An 18,687-nucleotide genomic window follows, 5' to 3' on the forward strand; every position below is an offset into this window, starting at 1 on the left:
GTCTCATAATCAAGCTTAGCTAACCCAACTAACCATGCGTTCCAATTGTTAATTACACCCCTCAAGGGTAGGGCCAACTTTAAGTTCGGCAGTATTCTGACATTGCCGGGCGTCATTCCACCTCTTTTGAGCATGGCTACGTCTCTCAAAGACGGCTTTCTTGAAGGAGTGTAGCTCTAGAATTTACTGCGACCCAAGTCCCAAATGAATAGGTAACGTCTGGCTTAACAGCTCGAGACAGGTTCTTTTAACCAACATGCGACCATTCAATCTCGGCCCAAGACATCGTGCATTACACTCAAATACCTCAAAACTGTGAATATCACTTCTCCTTTCGAATGATTGTGCGAGTGAAATGTTAAGTCTGTTGCTTATCTTGCCTGGCATCATAACCTATTTGGCTTCTATCGTGCATTAAAACTTGACATTGCTACGCCTCTGACTTGAAGTTTATGGTGTTCCCTCAATGCAGGAATGTCTATGTGTCTTGGTTGTCGATGATTCTGAAGGGATTTCTGCATCTTCCCAGGAATTTCTCAGATATCTATTTTCTTCCAGCAGGATAAGAGACTGTAGAACGTGATATTGCTGAAATGTTAAGCAGGTCTGGGCTTGACCATGGTTAGGAGACAGGATTTTTTTAGTGCTTCTGGTTGAGAGGTCGAACTAAAACTTGTTTGGAGCAAGCTAACAGAAAAAATTCCGAAAATGGTGCTGAAGATGAGAACTCTTTTGCACTATCAAGTGCTCAGTAGCTGCTTGTTGTCGTGTACTTTGCTTCATAGACCGATTGCAAAGCCCTAGTTTTGATGACTTGAACTTTTCTAATTTAAATTTGCTTAGAATGTTTAATATATACTTTTAGTACAAATAATAAGATTAACTAGTAAGAGACATGTAGAATGTAGAAATCTAAGCCCCGTTTGATTCAGTATTTTAAGTGGACTTTGTGACTCTAAAGTCTATTGATCAAATGCAAATAGCGTTTGGTACATTTTTGGGGAAATAATTGCATCTTCAAAGAGCTCTAAGGGCCTTTAGCCCAAAGTAAGCTCGGAAGTACGAGAAGTTGCACTCTTCGAATGCAAGCCTTATCCCTCATTCACTGTTCATTTTCTTCATTGTTTGCACGAAGAAGCCAATTGGGGCTCGACAACCGCCGGCTTAGGAGGTCATGTGCGCCACCTTAGGCGAGGCCGTCCGACAGCCAGATTTGGCTACTGGCAATTGGCCAGGGGTTGTTTTGGTCACCAACAACTTAACTCCACCCAAAAAAAAATTAAAAACATTTTTTTTAATAAATTAGTAAATTCATTTCCAAAATATAATTTTTAACAAACGGCATTTAAGTTAAAGATATTTCCCAGTACACTTTAAGGTAATAATTTACCAAACACTATTTGCATTTCAGAGAACTCTTTTAGCCCAAAAGTATTTACATTTTCTCAAGGATATTTTTCCAAAATCGAACCAAGCAAGGCCCTAATTTTAGAAAAAAAAATATATTATGGTAAGAGTGTTTGTTTTATTATTCTCAATATGATAATCATTTAAGTCTTTTTTCGACATGCGTGATTAATTAAATTATATCTACGAGTGTCCTTTTTTTTTTCTGCCAAATGGTTTCATATGTTTAGAATTGCCTTTGACTCCTGTTTTATTAATGCCGGTTTTACACAGTCGCGCACTTTTTCTGATCTCATATAATATGAATCGGGATATTTAGCTTATATCTCGTCTTTTTCACAATTTCGTTTTTCTATCACAATTAGTGGGGTTAGAAGTGAGGATGTTGGAAATTTTGATTAATCGCAAATTATAGAAGAACTAAGAACCAAACCCGCGAGGTCGGAATGCATCTGAGTGTGGCCATGTGGAACCGGATCGACGCCCAAATTTTATTATTAACTTAAAAATTTTCAGCTGTAATTAAGACAATAATTAATTTAGTTTATAGTTAATATCACAAAAATCTTGGTGTTATTATAATAATTTTACCTCATGCTAATTTTTTATCACCAAAAATTCAAACAAGTATACTTGTAATATTTTACCTTTTTATTAATTTCCGTTAAATTTTAATATTATTTTACTGAATTCGATGATACATGAGAGTTGATGTATATACCGGTTGAGGTCTTATCATTTATTCAACTAGAGATTTTTCGTGATATTAGAAGTGAGGATGTTGGAATTTTTTTATTTAATCGCAAATTAGAGAAGAACTACTTAAGAACCAAACCCACAAAGGTCCGAACGCATCTGAGTGTGTTTGAAGCCCAAATTTTAGCATTAACTTAAAATTTTCCATTGTAATTAACATGATAATTAATATAGTTTGGGGTTAACATCATGATGAATCTTAAATTGGTGTATATCACGAAGAATCTTATATTAGTATGCTTATAACAAATTTACCTTAAAAATTTCAAACTGATATACTTATAATAAATTGTATTTATTTGGGGTTTAGTTTGAAATAAATTTATTTAAGGTATACTAATTTGAGGTTTTGGTAATAAAAATTTTAGTTTTGAATAAAGATTTTTCGTAAGATTAACTATGAAGATTTTAGTACGGAATATTTTTTTTTTTTCGAAAGTGATCGAATCTTCTCCTCTCTCTCTCTCGCTCTCTCTACAATTTTCCTCTCCCCCGCTTTGCCTTTCGCCCATTCGGTTCTTCTTCACGTTCGCGAGTCTCTCTCGCTCTCTCTCAGAGTCCCCCGGCGATTCTCGGTGTGGAAGATTAATCGAATGGAGCCGATGGAGGACATGGCGGGGAGGTGGTGCTTCGTGGACGAGGAAGAGGCGGAGAGGAGGAGCAGAGTGATCGCGGAGCTGGGGCCGTATTGCGTGGACCTGTTCGACCTGGTGCAGCACCCCAAGAAGCACTGCCCTTCCCTCCCCGCCCTCCTCCGCTTCCTCCGCGACTCGCCCCCCGACTCCCTCCAGCCCTTCTTCGAGTAACGTCCCCCCCGACCCCATCTTTGCTGCTTAATCCGATGCTGTTGCGCTTGTTATGATGCTGCGATTTTCTTTGTCTGATGCGGATTCCGTCTCCGTGCTCCGGGCCGTCGCGTTCGGTCTCGGATAGTGTGCCGCGCCTTCGGAGTTCGCGTCGGTGCCGTTTGTTGAATATGATGTCGTTCTGCTGGTTTTGTCTCGGATTGTCTCGCATTGTCGTTGTTGTTCGTTTCCGTGGAATCCGTGGAAGCAAGTAGTGAAATTTTGGAGGGATTAGGATGGATTTATGGTGTAGCTGCTGGCTTATGAGATGATTATTAGGTGGAGAACACGTATGAAATCGTTCTTCTGTTCGACATTTCAATACGCGTGGGAAATACTTTACTGAAATAGAAGGAGGAGAAGAGAAAATACTCGTAGAAAGAGTACCGCTATTTAACTGAAATGTTTGGTACCTGATTAAAGAGGTTGAAACTGGAACTTCTGTAGTTTGCTTACTGTTTTGGATAGTCGCTCAGATGCCTGCTATGTCTTGCTCATGTTTGTTGCTTTTCCCCTGTCTTGGGAGATGTATCTTTGTCCGGTCAGTATTTCTCATTGACCTGATCGTTTCGGTGCATCCAGCTATACGTTGTTTCCACTGCTGCATCTATTAGGTGCGGCGGTTGACGGCCGAAAGCAACGCGAGATTAATCCCGAAGAACGTGAGGTTCCGCCATCTCATAAACCCCATAGAGTGAGTGATATAGTGGCAGAAGCTGTGCTCCAGTGTTTGGAGGAACTTCTGAAGAAATGTTACCTGGGATCAGTCGATCAGGTGGTTCTGCTTTTCTCTTTTCCCTTATCATATTGTCTATCGTCTGTATTTCCTTTTGTTTCCCTTGCACTTTGTGGTCATTATTAGTGACGCCACACTTCTGTATACCGCATAACTGGTGAATAGGCCTGGTCCATATCTTTTGCATGTGATGCTGTTCGAAAAAATTTGAACTTTACTTTGTCCCTCTTCAAACTCTTCATACTGCGTGCACTGCTAGTGCTAGTGAGTGCTTCCGAGCCTTGAAGAATCTAAATGGTCATTGCAATGATTCCTTTGTAGCTCAACTTGGTGGAACTTGTTATGCTACACTACCATGTAGTTGTTGTTAGGTTAGGACTATCTGTTGGTAGGAGGGAGGCACTGCTGTAGCCTTTGAAGGCGATGAGACAACGTCTTTGAGAATTTTCTCTCTAAAAGTTATATGTGAGTGTAGTCATCACTAAGATTTCTTGGTCTAATGCATTCTGAGAACATCATCACGGCAATAAGTCTTTTCTTGGGGGACTCATTACTTCCCTTTCCTAAAATCTATGATTTTTCAATGGATTAGTAGTGCGTCACCTCCAAATTTGGGTTTAGGGATGATGCTGGATGTCAGGTCGCGTACCCACTTCATAGTTCATCGGCATCCTGAATGGCACCTCCAAGTCAAATCATTTTTAGATGTACTACAAAAAGCCTTAATATCACACTTCTTAACCCATTTCTTTTTGTCGGAATATGATCCATTCTTCTTGCAGATGGTTCCGATACTAAATAAATTGAATTATGGGGCTGTGCTTTCTCCATCTGTGGCTTCTGAAGAGTTCCGTGAAGGAATTATCAAGTGTTTTAGGGCGCTTCTTTTGAATTTGTTGCCATGCTCTGATAGCTCTTGCTCGTGTAAACAAATTACTGGGTTGCCTGCTCTTTTAGTTGGTGATGATATGCTTACTCACCCTATTAGACGCTCAAGACCAAACTTGGGAGGGGAATGTTTACTTGCATTTCTTCAGACTCAGACTGCATCTACTGCTATTGGACACTGGTTATCACTTCTTCTCAAAGTATGTAAAGTTTTATCAGGCACTTCCTTGTTACACTTCAAGCAAATTCATATGGAATTAACATGTTGGTTTTTATGCAAAGGCTGCAGATTTTGAGGCTGTGCGCGGGCATCGAGGAAGTGCGAAGCTTCGCATAGAAGCCTTCTTGACACTACGGGTTCTTGTTGCTAAGGTAATTCTACAAGGTATAGGGTTTAAGATAGGGTTAGCAATTCCTGACATGACACTAGCACATGACTCTAGAACATAAGTAATTTAGTGAGAGAAACCTAACCCTGGCACGGTTTAACTCAAAATCGACTTGAAATGACACATTCTATAGAACTGAATATAGGAATTCTACATAATCTATGAGCTTAAGATTGGTTGAAGGTAAAGGTGTTCCAGTTTCAGAAAATTACAACAGTATCAGAGTTGATGCACTGAGAAGAGTAAAAAAGGGCGCTGTGGTTCATAGAATAAATTCTTGCTGCCTGAAGATTTTTGTGACGCGTGTATGTATATTATAGATGTTGCAAATGCCTTCTTCCGACTGATTCTGTAATCTGTGAACAAAAGAAGTGCCTTTTCTTTCTATGATGAGTCAAGATCGTCCCTTAAATTGCTCTTGTTAATTTTTTCCTCTGAGCAGTTCAGATCTCTCTTGTGGCAAGAATATATTGATGAGAAAGTTTTTTTTGGTGGGATTGTTTGCAGGTTGGCACTTCTGATGCATTAGCTTTCTTTTTGCCTGGTGTTGTTAGTAAATTTATTAATGTTTTGGGTGTCGCAAGAACAATGTCAAGTGGTGCTGCTGGCAATATTGAAGCGATCGATCAATCAATTAGAGGATTAGCTGAGTATCTGATGATTGTTCTTGAGGATGATGCGAACTTGCTTTCCTTGGAGATGTCCTTGAATAGTAAGATGAATTCAGAAATTTATGACTCGACAGATTCCATCCTCAACGAACTTCGCAGGTTGCCTATCAGAGATCAAGGTCATGAAGTTTTAAGTGAACATTCAGATGTTAAGGTCGAAAGTAAGAAAACTGTAAATGAAATCCAGGAGCAGAAGAATGCTGGATCTAGCGAGGGGTTGCCAACTTTCACTGTGAATCGGACAAAAGAGTGGGTTGAGGAAACTTCAGCCAGTGTTCATAAATTGCTTAGTGCTACTTTTCCACATGTATGTGCCTTCAATTTTATGTGTTCTGAGATTATCCAAGGAAAATGATAATGTATTTGGCCTTGCATAAAGCTACTTTATAATCTCAATGATATTTTTTTGTACTTTCTGATACTTAATTGGTTGCTAAGCTTCGTACATGTTTTCTCAGATTTGTGTTCATCCAGCAAAAAGGTTGAGAAGAGGACTTCTTGCTGCTATAGAAGGAATTCTTACCAAGTGCAACAACACACTAAAACAGAGTAAATTGCTGCTTCTGGTGAGGGGTTGCCTCTTCTTTTTTCCTAGAAGGGATAATAATTTGAAGCAAATTGGTGTGCTCGTATAGGTTTGCAGTTTGTTTATGTTTTTGCCGCGTGAGAATTCATGGACCTCTACTCCTCCATTCTGGGAGCATGAAAAAAATCTGAGGCTAAGCCCCCTCCGATGTGCTTCATCTGCTATATATAAGTGAACACATTTTAAAGCTAAATCTACCATGTCTCTGATTGGTTGACTTGTTATCTTCATGTGAGCTTTCTGGGTAATCTTATTCAGAATTAGATTGTGCAGTCTCACTGTTAAAGTGTGCTTGTGTCTTTCCTTTAATTGGTGATCGCACCTTCATTTTGTTGTTCAAGGATACTCTCTTCAGGATAAAGGATTGTTAGATCATGTTGAGATCCTCACTTTTCTTTCTTTGGTAATTTGAAGAAATTCAACCTAACATCACTTTTATTTCATCTAAGGAATTAACTGCAAGTTTTTGCTTGACATTTAGCCTGTGTCAAGTGGGTGACCTTCTTTGACATCTAACTTATTAACATCTTGACCTATATCTTTCATCTCCATCATTACATACTAGATATTTAATTTGTAGTGCCATTCAAGATGGTAACAAGAGCTCCAAAGACAGTGTTATAAGGGGGACCAGCGAATATCTGAGTGATTTCTGTTAATTTTTCAAAGTATTCATGGAAAAGTTGGTATTGACCAATGATAATAAGGCCTTCTTCCCAAGTTATAATTACCTTGCTAAGAAAATAAAAGCCTTTGTAAAGTTGTTGTCACTCGACTTCTGGGAGTCACTTATTTTATTTTAACTCATGCCACTTAATAGCAATTAAATTCTAATCCCTATATTCATTAAGTGTGCTGGTTCAGTCTATTTTGAAATTAGTTTTCTTTCTCTCTCTCAATTCTGCCAAACTATGTGCTATCTACAAACTGTGAATACTTCTCCTTTGGAATGATTGTGCGAGTGGAATGTGAAGTCTGTTGCTTCTCTTGCCTGGCATCATAACCTTTTTGGCTTCTATTATGCATTGAAACTTGACATTGTTATGGCTCAGTTTGAAGTTCATGTAATTCCCCTAATGCAGGAATGTCTATGTGTCTTGGTTGTCGATGATTCTGAAGAGATTTCCGCATCTTCCCAGAAATTTCTCAGATGTCTATTTTCTTCCGGCAGGATAGAGACTGTAGAACGTGATATTGCTGAAATGTTAAGCAGGTTTGGGCTTGACCATGGTTAGGAGATAGGATTTGTTTACTGCTTCTGCTTGAGAGCTTGAACTAAAACTTGTTTGGAGCAGGCTAATAGAGAAACTTCCGAAAATGGTGCTTGAAGATGAGAACTCTTTTGCACGATCAAGTGCTCAGCAGCTGCTTGTTGTCATGTACTTTTCTGGTCCTCGCCTTGTTGTGGATCGGCTACTCCATTCTCCTGTATGTACATACGTTTATTGTCATTTTAATCTTAGTTGGTTCTCTCCTGTAGATTGATGCGGAAATTAAATAAACTTAATTTTATCGCCCCCAGTCTTATGGAAATATGATTAAAAGTTTGCTTTTCCCTCTCCCTTCAGTATTGGGTCCCATTTCTTCTCACTGGAGCAGTGACTGTGATAAGTCTTAACAGCTTTGTGTGTATGTACCTTTTCGGCGAGGAATTTATCTTTCTTTTTCTCCCCTTTCTGAAATTTAATTGATCTAGTTATGCTTTAGCTCAATCATCAAGTATTAATGTTTAATCATTGAAAGTCATATTGTACCTTTGCATCTCATTTATCAGTAATTTCACATTCATTTGACTACCACTTGGATTTTCTTCATCTATATTAAGCTTATGGGTGCCAGTGATTACTTATATGCTACGCTTTTAGGGGTTCTATTTCCTATAGCTGTTAGTACTTGGCTGATGCTGGAGCTGACTTAGAGTTGCAATTGCTTTCTTAGACATGTTAAGTAAATTATCAATAGAATCAAAGTTTAGTTGACAACTCAGTTGTGCTTTCCTCTCCATTGACATTCTTTTGATTTTGACTGGATATAAAATCCTTGAGTAATTTAGACTGCAAGATTTTCATCTGTAGAGCCTCTTGATCATAGATCCTAATTCTGCTTCTCCTGTGATGCATATAGGTAACAGCTGCACGGTTTTTTGATGTCCTTGCAACGTGCCTTGGTCAGCATTCGGTATTCGCTGGTTCTCTAGAAAAGCTTGTGCTGTCTAGATCATCTTCCAAGGGATACATCCGCTCTGTTGTGGAGTTAAAACACCTATCTCATTTGACCAGTGAACATCAGAGAGCCTTTACTGCTGCTCAGCATGAAGGTGCTCAGGTGAAAGAAATAGGATACCTTCAAGAAAACATTGAGAGAAGCGAGCTTCCACGAATGCCCCCTTGGTTTGTGAATGTTGGTAGTCAGGAACTATACCAGACCCTTGCACAAATTGTCAGACTTGGAGGTTTATCTTTATTGGCAGGTCATTCCTATGCTCATTTTCTGCAATTTCCCTCCGTCATTCAGGCAATTCTATGCTTAGCATTGTCACCGCCGCTCTTTCTGATTGTTTGTAGATTCAAGATATGAAGGCCATTTGTCGGCAATTGCTGATATTCCACTTGGATTCCTGCGAAAATTGGTTTCTGAGATTCGGATTAGAGACTGTAATAAAGAGAACTGGCAGTCTTGGTATTACAGAACTGGTTCGGGACAGTTACTGCGGCAGGCAAGCACTGCAGTTTGTATTCTAAATGAGATGATATTTGGATTATCAGATGAGGCCTTTGAAAATTTTGAGCAGATGTTCCATAAATCTACTGTAAGTGGAGATGAACTTCAGAAGCTCAACTCTGGTCTTGATGATCGTCATTCTACCACATGTCATGCTCATGATCCATCTACATGGAATCTCACACGTGAAAATAGCTATGAAAGTCAACTGATCGATTGCATTGGTAGAATCTTACACGAATATGTAAGTCCTGAAGTGTGGAATTTTTCATTTGGACAAAGATCCTCACATGTGGAATCTGACGGCAAAGATGATGATTTTCCTTTGCACTTTCTCCATGATGCTGCCATGTTACATCAGGCAAGCTCAGCTTTTCCAAACTGAATGTGCTTGTAAAATCTAATAATGTATATACAGCAGAAAAGATTAATATTATTCTGTTCTCTTCTTCTTGAGCAGGTGATTATTGAGGGGATTGGCATTTTTAGTATGTGTCTTGGCAAAGATTTTGTTTCCAGTGGCTTTATGCATTCATCTCTCTATTTGTTGCTTGAGAATCTTGTTTCTCCAAACTTCCATGTCAGAGCAGCTGCTGATACTGTCTTGCATGTCATTTCTAAAACATCAGGCTATCTGTCGGTGAGTTCTGATGTAAACTCTTATTTTGTTATATTATTAAAGGTTTCATAACGATGTTGTGGTAATTTGCAGGTTGGCCAACTAGTTTTGGAGAATGCGGATTACATAATAGACTCTATATGTCAGCAATTACGTCATTTGGATCTCCACCCACATGTGCCTAGTGTGCTTGCTGCTATGCTTTCTTACATTGGTGTAGCTGAGAAGATATTGCCATTGTTGGAAGAACCAGTATGACTATGCTTTTTAGCCTAGTTCATCTTTGTAACATATCGTGTGACTTTTCCCTATAAGGGCTCTTCATCAGTGGTGTTCTTGTATCATAAGTTGGTTGCCTTTCAACATTCTGTTTATGTAGTGATTTCTCCTCTGATAGTTGAGGATCTTGTAATGTTCTCTCAATGCTAATTCGCTGCCAATTTTGCAAATTTTACAGATGCGGTCTGTTTCACTTGAACTTGAGATACTTGGGAGGTATCAGCATCCAGATTTGACAGTTCCCTTTCTAAAGGTCTATCCGTTGTCAATAACAGCTGCATCATTACCACTCAGTCCTCATTAATCAGCACCTTTTAAGTATGCATGGACTTGGAACTTGCCATGCTGCTTTGGGGCTTGTGCAAAACACAAAAGAAAGAGGGAGACATGTGCACTTCTGGGAAATCACTATTTATAAGATATATTGAGTTGTGAATGACCAGAGAGAACTATGAACTTAAAGTTACTTGGCTCCCTCATTAGTGGACATCACCAGCTTCTTCCTTTAACTTCATCCTGCTCCATCTCTTTACGTGATTCTTCTTTTGTATGATGATCTTGACAAAATGCGGAGCATAATGAATCCCGGGTCTTCTGTCACTGAGCTTGAATCATACAGCTTGGTAACTTTGAGCATAGTTTTCCACAACTTAAATGTCATACTAGCATGATGGACCGTTACTGGACTTAGAATGATGTTTTAGTTGTTACAGAGCTTTACTATGCAGTTCTTTTTAGCTGAATTTTCCATGAATTCTCTTCAAAGTACGATGCTTTCAGCATGTTTGAGTCATAGACTTGATGGGAATGGAAAAACAATATTTGTCTCTGTTGACATGGAAAGATGAACTTATGTTTTGGTTTCCCTGACCTAGTGTCAGTTCAAATGCTGGACTTTTGATAATTATCTCTTCAATTGTATTCTAGTTATTGTGATCGCGTGGTAAATGCTTAACAAATTTTGTTCACTATGCACATCTGAAAATCATTCAATAGGAAGCTGAATGATGATCATATTGTTTATATCTAATATTCTGTGTTCTTCAGGCAGTGGCAGAGATTGCAAAATCATTGAAGCGGGAAGCATTTTTGTTGCCCATTGAAGCTGAGTCTTTCCTTAAGCATGTCAAGGCTAAAATTTTGGAAAAGGATCAGTGCTTGAGGACAGAGTCAGGTCACTCTTCAAGGTTGAATCACGAGGAAGGAGCTTCCTACTGCACTCAATCAGGTGATTCTTATGTAATAGTATGTTATTGCCTTGTTTGTAGGGTCATAGTTTATGTCAAAACTACTATAAATCTTGGTTCAATTTTGGAGGAGCGCAAGACTGCTGCTTCAACGTTGAACTTTAGCTTTAAATGAACCTCACAACCCCCTATACTTCCTCACAATTGTTGATTTGTTTAGAATCAATGGTTCCTTTTCCTAATCAATTGTTTTCAACCACCATGTTAGTATCATTTCTTTCAGAATAGAGTAAACTTTTCCTTTCTTTATTAAATGCAATGTTAGATTGTTGCTGACAATATTACAAGTGTAGGTTTGCAATTCTTGTATCATCCCGTTTTAGTTATGAAGTGAGAATTATGCATGTAGATAGACTGATCATGTATTTTTCCCTCTCAAAAACGTTCCCTCTATGTAATTATTTGGCCAGATGGATGTTGGGAGGGGCAAGAGCTGCACAGTCGGCATGTTTTGAAATCAATGCTAATCAAATATTTGTTCAGACAGTGTCACGTGGTTCTTATGGTTGTTCCTCTCAGATATTTCCAATACTCTGCCATTGATCTTTTTTTGCATCTTTTCTGCTCTTTTTGCAGTGAAGAACATTGAGATAGAGTTTTTGAGCTTAATCATGCACTTAGCACCATATGTCGACTTTCAATTGATATAGACGTTTTTGTTAGATTTTTCTTTTTCTTTTTTGACATTTGGATCGTAATTTTTTTTTCTTGATGATTGGATGTCATTTAGAGATTAAACGTACTTCCAAGTGTAATGACTAAGACAGACACTATCCAATTTAATTGTCTATTGTAACTTTGCATAGAAATCTTTGACTGTGCGCTCTATATGTATGTAGGATATGCTTGATTTATGTCTTCTCCATGTAAATAATTTATCCTTTTTTTTTTGGCCAAAATATAATTTATCCTAGTTCGGTGCCTAACTAATTTTGAATTTTTTTCCCCTTTCATTTGACTTGATGAAAACAGATGTAGCTGGTCGTCTCCTAGTTTATTGCCTAACTAATTCTGAATTTTTCTCCCTCTTGTTTGACTTGATGAAAACAGATGTAGCTGGTTGTCATTTTGCTGACCGTAGTGTACATGAAGAGTTGGAGGAAATCGCACTCAAATTGAACAGTTCCAAGAGATATAGACGAACAATTGGATCAATTACTGCTTCATGTTTAGTGACTGCAACCCCTTTGCTTGCCTCATCAAAGCAACCAATGTGCTTGGTGGCATTGGATATCCTTGAGGTACTTTAATCTAGATGCCTGAATCATTTTATCTTGAACATGGTGCTCTTTTCTGTCAGTAGTAGATAAGTCAATTGTTTATGCCTTTTTGGTAGTTGGAATGATGCATGATATTATGAGAATGGGAGTTGTTGTGGGTAGGAATGAAAGCAGGAGCTGGAATAGACTGATAATACGATGAGAATAGGAACAGTCAAAATCCCATATTGGAGGCTTAAGTTTAGATTCTTGAGTTTTGCCATGTTTGTGATAGTTTTTTGTCTACAGGAATATCATTTTGCAAACATTCCTTATGCGTGCTCACGTTTCTTTTGAAGGATGGGATATTGGCTTTGGCAAATGTCGAAGCAGCCTACAGGCATGAGACTCAAGCAAAAGAAGCAATTGAAGAATTTATCCAATCATGTTCGCTGTATCAGCTTCAAGATTCATTGGATGCTGCTGACCAGCAAACAGATGAGAATAGGCTACTTCCAGCAATGAATAAAATATGGCCTTTCTTTGTAGTTTGTGTTCAAAACAGTAACCCAGCGGTGCGTTAATTTTACAGTTCTACTTTTCCTCCCCCTACAGCATGTGATGGTTGAAGTACAACAATTTAAATAAAAACAGCACGCCAACTTTCAGAGCTATCTTCTCGGTGACATCCAAGTTGTTTTTTATGTCAGGTTGTCAGGAGATGTTTAGCTGCAGTGAGTTCTTCAGTGCAGATCTGTGGAGGAGATTTCTTCTCCCGCCGGTTCCACACTGATGGTGGCCATTTCTGGAGACTGCTGACTGCCTCTCCGTTTCACACCAAGCAGGATGTCAGAAAAGAAAGGATCCCGTTACAATTGCCTTATAGGAGTATGGTTCCAGCTTCAGAAGAGTCAATGGCTGAAGTTTCTACCCTCAAAGTGCAAGCATCAGTTCTTAACATGATTTCTGAATTATCCAAAAATAAGAAGAGTGCATCGGCACTGGCAGTAGTGCTAAAGAAGGTCACTGGCCTGGTTGTAGGCATTGCTTGTAGTGGAATTTCCGGCCTTCAAGATGCTGCTCTAAATGCCTTGCAAGGTCTCGCATCCATAGACCCTGATCTTGTGTGGCTTCTTCTGGCCGATGTTTACTACTCTGTGAAGAAAGACATACCTTTACCGCCTACATCTGAGTTACCGGAGATTAATCAAGTGTTGCCCCCGCCTTCTTCTCCAAAAGAATACCTACACGTTCAGTATGGAGGGCAGACGTACGGTTTTGAGATTAATGTTTCTGCTGTAGGAGTAATCTTCAGGAAACTAAATTCTCTCGTTTTTTCCAACCAAATGTACAGCTAGATCAGACTTCTCTTTGCTATCTCACTGATACGCATCAAGATTGCTTTTTCTCTCGTGAAGCCAGGGAGGATATTGGTAGGTCCTCTTGAGATATTGCAAATCCTCTGTAAATGCCAAAGCTGGTGCAGATCCTCAAGATCTATTTTCAAGCGGACATCTAGTATGCTTCCAAGAGAAATTGTGGATTGAGGGAACTCTACCAGCCTTGTCATTTTATGAGCCCTGTTGTCCAATGGTCCACCCCCTACTCTGCAATCCACCTCAAAGGAAATATTTCATTGACGAAAAGGAGGGTTTTTAGCATAATCCGCGGAGAAAAAGAACGAGCCCACAGCCAAGCGTAAAATGTCTCCCTTGCCAGCATTGTTTTCCCTTGAACCTCATTCTGGCCTTTTGACATGCGCAATTACGACTTATTATTAAGCGTACGCAAAGGGCTTAAAATTAGCTTCTGACTTGGCAACAGAGGCTGCTGCTCGCAAAGCGTCATTCATCGATTTTCGCATAATCAGTTAGACGGTTTAATATTCTCCCAATTGTAAAACTCTCTTCTGTTCCATCGTCCGATCACCTCGCACACAGCCACCATAATTGCCCATCGCTGCCCCTCACAATGGTTGCCTCGCTGAGCCCCTATCGCTTGCCACTGTCATCGGTGACTTCTCTCTCACATCACAGCCATGAACCACAACCCGAAACAGATCTTTCCCAACAGAGCTCGATCTTAACACCCTGCTATGTTCTGGCCTCTAATCCAACGTGATCAACTCGCCCACTACGATCAAGTCGCCTTCACCCACTTGCCTCCACGAGTGCAGTGGCATTGATGCGATCGACCCACGTTGGCGGGCTATCACCATCAATCCCAAGAAAAGTCGAACCTCACTGTGGCCAAGACAGGGATCAACCATAAGCGCTCCTGGAGCTTGTCCAAGTAACCAGTCTCAGGCTCAAGGCTGCGCTTTATTTCTATCACGATGTGGGGGAGAGGGATACAATCTCGGGCACTAATTGTGTTATATAACCGCTCATTTTCTAAATAGAGAAATGTGTATTTCACTGGTAAAATTAGACGAATACAACGATCGAACCAACTCAATATGATATCACTTACGAGCAAAAATGGGAGATCTAAATAAATGCCAATGATTCCCCATCAAATACAAATGCGTGGGGGAGCGGAGGGGGTGCGGGTGTCAAACATTCTACATAGAAGGCATCCGATCTCTGTTTGACAACTGTCCAAATGATGGAGCATCAAGAGAGATCGCTAATGACACGTTCGCATTTGTCCTCCAAGATCTTCACTGCCTCGGTAAACAAAACTTCTGGAGGTAATGCTCCGGTCGATTCGATGGTAACTAAAAACAGGCAAAAGAGAATTAATCAAGACTGCACTTGCTGCAGGATTTTATCTTAGCTATAATGATAAGTGAATGCACCTCGTTGGTTATTACTTACATATAAAATGATCCTTGACACGGCGTAAGGATAGCCTCTCCCAGTCGTCACCATCCCTGATGCATTCTCTACAGAGTGTGCAAGCTCGTGGTCTGGCAACAGTTGCTCTTTTTCTACCTGAACAACAACATAACCATCTCTCAAGAAAATCCAAGGAACAGGAACCAGGAGAGATCAAACCCTGACTAACAAACAGTATGAAATCCAGAATATCGCCAAAATTATTGCGAACTACATCTAGACGGCATTTCTCAGGATGGATGGCCATTGACTGTTTCTCCCATCAAAGCAGCTGAAGAAAGGGTGACTTACCATCAGCAAGATCTTCGATCTCAAACACATTAGCTGGGCATTTTTGCTTAAGTAATTCAGCCTTCTTGCCCTCAATTTCTTCAGTCAATACAACCTATACGAGCATGAACAAAATATTAGATAACACATTTGACAAATATATGCCTATGTGCAAGGCTGCTGCACCAAAAGAAAGTAAGTCACATAAGAGACGTGCCTCTGGAAGCATTCTGTACCAACAAGTGGCAACAGGAGACCACTTTGCATGCGTTTTCCCAACACCCTTAACAGCATGTGCTTCAAGTTCAATTTCCTGCGGATGACACCATTCAAAAGATTTACTAGATTTTACAAAAAGTTGCTCAATGACAAGTGCAATCACTACTCACTTTAATGGCTTTAAATATTTCCTTGAACAAGATGCACGAGAAGCTTCTAAAAAGCAGAAAGCATCTATTTGAAAAAGTGAATCAAATTAGCTAGAAATAACCACTAGTAAAATGAAGGGTTCCCTATAACAACTCTCAGATCACAAAGTGTTATGTCTCCTGTCGAACTAGAAATTGATCAACTAAATTGGAAATTCAACAATACTTCCGCCATTATCAGAAATTTACTAGCAAGCCAAGCACTGCACCATGGACAGCAAAGGTCTTCCAGTTCCATGAAAGCCATCTTGCCATCAGAACTAAAATATACTATATTCCCAAGAAACAGATAGCTAACTGATTGACTTTGTTGAATAAACCTTTCAAGAGAAAAGGGGAAAAAGAAAACTGATAAGAGCTCTTTCTTTGGATGGGATGACTGCAAGACCAGAAAGAGAAAGAATCAAGGAGTTTGCTGATAATTTGCTGCTAATTCAGTTCTATCGCCATGCAATACACTGATACACAATAGTTGGGGTAATAAGTTCTACCACAGCATGCAGCAATGCTTAGGCACACCAGTGCTAGGATATAGCACGACACCCTGCAGTTAAGACTCCTACATACAGTAAAAGCCCTCCTATGCTTTTAGTGAGCAAATTCAAAACCGATCTCCCTGCTATCTTCTCTCAAGTAAATTCCTAACCCATAAAGCACGTTCTGGCCCAAAATAAAATAAAATAAAATAAAAAAGGAAAGAAAAAGAAAAACCAACAAGCACAAAACGGTTTAAGGTAAAGTACAGATTCCTACAGCTCAGAACCGGAAACCATATAGCAAGATGTAATGCTTGTATCGATGCTGTTGAAGAGTAACATACTAGACTAAACTATGGTAAGAAGCGATAAAATAAAAATAAAAATAAAAATAAATTATGACAAGTATACGACATATAAGACCATCACCTGGCCAAAACCAAGCTTAGCAATGATGATATCAGGATACACACTAATTGGATTGCCTGCAAATTCTGGCATGGAGTCCTGACTGCAAGTAAATGAAGTGTAGGTTTCTGGTTTTGAAGTTGAAGTCAAACTTTCAGATGTCTTCAACAACTCACTCCCCTTAGGCAGCCACGTTAATTCATTTGATGTCGCTGTATATACGCCAAAAATTATTACAATGAGACATGAGACAAAACTGAGTAATTTGACATCCTTTAGAAATAACCAATTGATAATATTGAAAGAGATAATTTACCTGTGAGACGCTGCCCACGTTCTGCACATCGGACGTGGAGTTTGAAAACTATGGTATTCTTCTCATTAGATGTATCATTCTCTACAGATTATAAGTGAAAGTGGTACATCAACAATACAAAACTCACAAGGTGCCACCATAAATCAGTTCTTCAATACGACAAAGAAGTTGAACAGGCATGAATTTAAAGCCCCACCTGATAAATAATCGAAAAGCCTTGGGTCAACCTTGATGGGAATGAGACCCAAGCGATGAGCAAGAACTTCATCTTGCACCACTGATGTATTATTCGCAATAAGAACCTTTTCAATGGCCATGGTGGGAAGCTGCACGAGCAAACATGGACACATCGGGAGATTCAATTAATTTCAATCAATCACATAAGCCACTTGTAAAACAAAACCTAAACCAAGGTTGAATACGAACAACGAAAAAGCAAACTTTGAACCGATGAAATCTTGAAAGATAAAAACCCAAGAATTCTCTTTCAGTTGGATCGTCGATGGCCATTCATAGCTAAAGGAAGTACATACATTTCTTAATACGACAATAAAAACAACAAACTGCAAAAGAAATTTACAACTATCACTAAAGAAAAATCCCTCAGAACGTGCTGAAGCATTTATTCGGTATAGTTAAGGCGACACATGGATGTACTGGCCTAGTAACTGAAGTCGCAGATCGAAGGGAACGCGTTCCGAATTCGAAGCGAAAGACGGATAAGCACACCTCGGCCAAGAGGATCCTCCGGAGCGCGTTGGCAATAGAAGGATCGACGCCGACCATATCGAACTCCATGTCTTCATGGCTGATCCTGTTGACTTGGACTCTGAAGTTGTTGCGGAAATCGTCGAATCTCAGACTATTATCGACTCCGAGAGACGCGTAAGCTCCAGAGTACTGGACAGTATCTGTCTACAAGCAGCCAAGCAGCAGAGAAGCAGCTCAACGAAATCAATTAATAAGCACGAAGATTGCAAAGCAAAGCTGCCTCCTTGACGAGGAGAAGAAGATAGCGAGGGCAGAGAAGAGAAGAGGAGAGGAGAGGAGAGTACACTGGTGGGAGCATCGGCTTTGCAGAGGACACGAGTTCTGCGGAGCTCGAGGTGCGGGGGCAGTTTAGGGTTTTCCACTCCGGCATCCGCCATCGCCTCTGAGTCGGAATCGGACATGGGAGGAGAGAAAAGGGAGGAGAGAAAAGAGAGGAGATGCCAGAGGGTTTAGGGTTTAACGACGACACTCCGCTCGCGCCCAAAAACCGGTTACGCTTTTTATAAAGGAGTTCCTTTTATTTCCTTCATTTGTGTTGTTCAGCTCCGTTCAAATTATGTACAATGTTCCGACCAAAAAAAAAAATTATGTACAATGTAACACGTTTATTTTTTTTTTTTTTTTTAAATTACGACATAAAAATCTCAAATTTATCCACGTAACATGTTTATCCGAAAATGTTTTTTAAAATACAAAAAACTCTAAACTCATACAAATATATTATATTCACTTCAGATTTTAAGGTAAATGCGAGAATTTAAAGTAAATATGCCGCATCTATGACTTGGAAGCTTTTTCTAGCGCATTCCAGCCCTCCATGCCACCACGTTTTGAT

General features: G+C 39.6%; 2 protein-coding genes across 3 annotated transcripts; one reads left to right on the forward strand and one right to left on the reverse strand.

Moving 5' to 3' along the window:
* Positions 1 to 2,645: 2,645 nt before the first annotated feature.
* Positions 2,646 to 13,857, forward strand: LOC104451021. 2 transcript variants are annotated; one of them, XM_010065765.3, is made up of 17 exons: positions 2,646 to 2,965; positions 3,591 to 3,783; positions 4,527 to 4,832; positions 4,915 to 5,004; positions 5,529 to 5,999; positions 6,151 to 6,258; positions 7,361 to 7,491; positions 7,574 to 7,706; positions 8,403 to 8,748; positions 8,843 to 9,360; positions 9,460 to 9,639; positions 9,712 to 9,870; positions 10,076 to 10,150; positions 10,945 to 11,125; positions 12,195 to 12,385; positions 12,703 to 12,918; positions 13,054 to 13,857. In XM_010065765.3, exons 1-17 carry the CDS (start codon positions 2,757 to 2,759, stop codon positions 13,699 to 13,701), a joined length of 4,155 nt encoding a protein of 1,384 aa, XP_010064067.2. In that variant the 5' UTR covers positions 2,646 to 2,756; the 3' UTR covers positions 13,702 to 13,857. The 2 variants fall into 2 exon arrangements, with proteins under 2 accessions (XP_010064067.2, XP_010064068.2); XM_010065766.3 differs by lacking the exons at positions 2,646 to 2,965; positions 3,591 to 3,783 and having other exon boundaries at positions 4,621 to 4,832; positions 4,922 to 5,004.
* Positions 13,858 to 14,694: 837 nt separating this feature from the next.
* On the reverse strand, positions 14,695 to 18,341 carry LOC104451022 (DNA-directed RNA polymerases I and III subunit rpac1). The gene is made up of 9 exons (XM_010065767.3): positions 18,137 to 18,341; positions 17,811 to 17,996; positions 17,278 to 17,407; positions 17,082 to 17,162; positions 16,787 to 16,977; positions 15,671 to 15,766; positions 15,475 to 15,568; positions 15,163 to 15,279; positions 14,695 to 15,062 (listed from the first exon to the last, which is right to left on the reverse strand). The coding sequence occupies exons 1-9, from the start codon at positions 18,251 to 18,253 to the stop codon at positions 14,959 to 14,961; spliced, it is 1,116 nt and encodes a 371-aa protein (XP_010064069.2). The 5' UTR covers positions 18,254 to 18,341; the 3' UTR covers positions 14,695 to 14,958.
* Positions 18,342 to 18,687: the final 346 nt, after the last annotated feature.

The sequence above is a fragment of the Eucalyptus grandis genome, chromosome 6, assembly GCF_016545825.1.
Source record: "Eucalyptus grandis isolate ANBG69807.140 chromosome 6, ASM1654582v1, whole genome shotgun sequence".
NCBI lineage: Eukaryota > Viridiplantae > Streptophyta > Magnoliopsida > Myrtales > Myrtaceae > Eucalyptus > Eucalyptus grandis.

Bases quoted from the DNA above. Each gene is read 5' to 3' on its own strand.
- LOC104451021 (XM_010065765.3), top strand. From the start codon at position 2,757: ATGGAGCCGATGGAGGACATGGCGGGGAGGTGGTGCTTCGTGGACGAG. The intron at 9,871-10,075 runs GTATGACTATGC...CAAATTTTACAG, and splicing joins TGCCATTGTTGGAAGAACCA to ATGCGGTCTGTTTCACTTGA. The intron at 10,151-10,944 runs GTCTATCCGTTG...TGTGTTCTTCAG, and splicing joins TGACAGTTCCCTTTCTAAAG to GCAGTGGCAGAGATTGCAAA.
- LOC104451022 (XM_010065767.3), bottom strand. From the start codon at position 18,253: ATGTCCGATTCCGACTCAGAGGCGATGGCGGATGCCGGAGTGGAAAAC. The intron at 17,408-17,810 runs GTGTGCTTATCC...TTGCTCGTGCAG, and splicing joins GGAGGATCCTCTTGGCCGAG to CTTCCCACCATGGCCATTGA. The intron at 16,978-17,081 runs GTAAATTATCTC...GCGTATATACAG, and splicing joins ACGTGGGCAGCGTCTCACAG to CGACATCAAATGAATTAACG.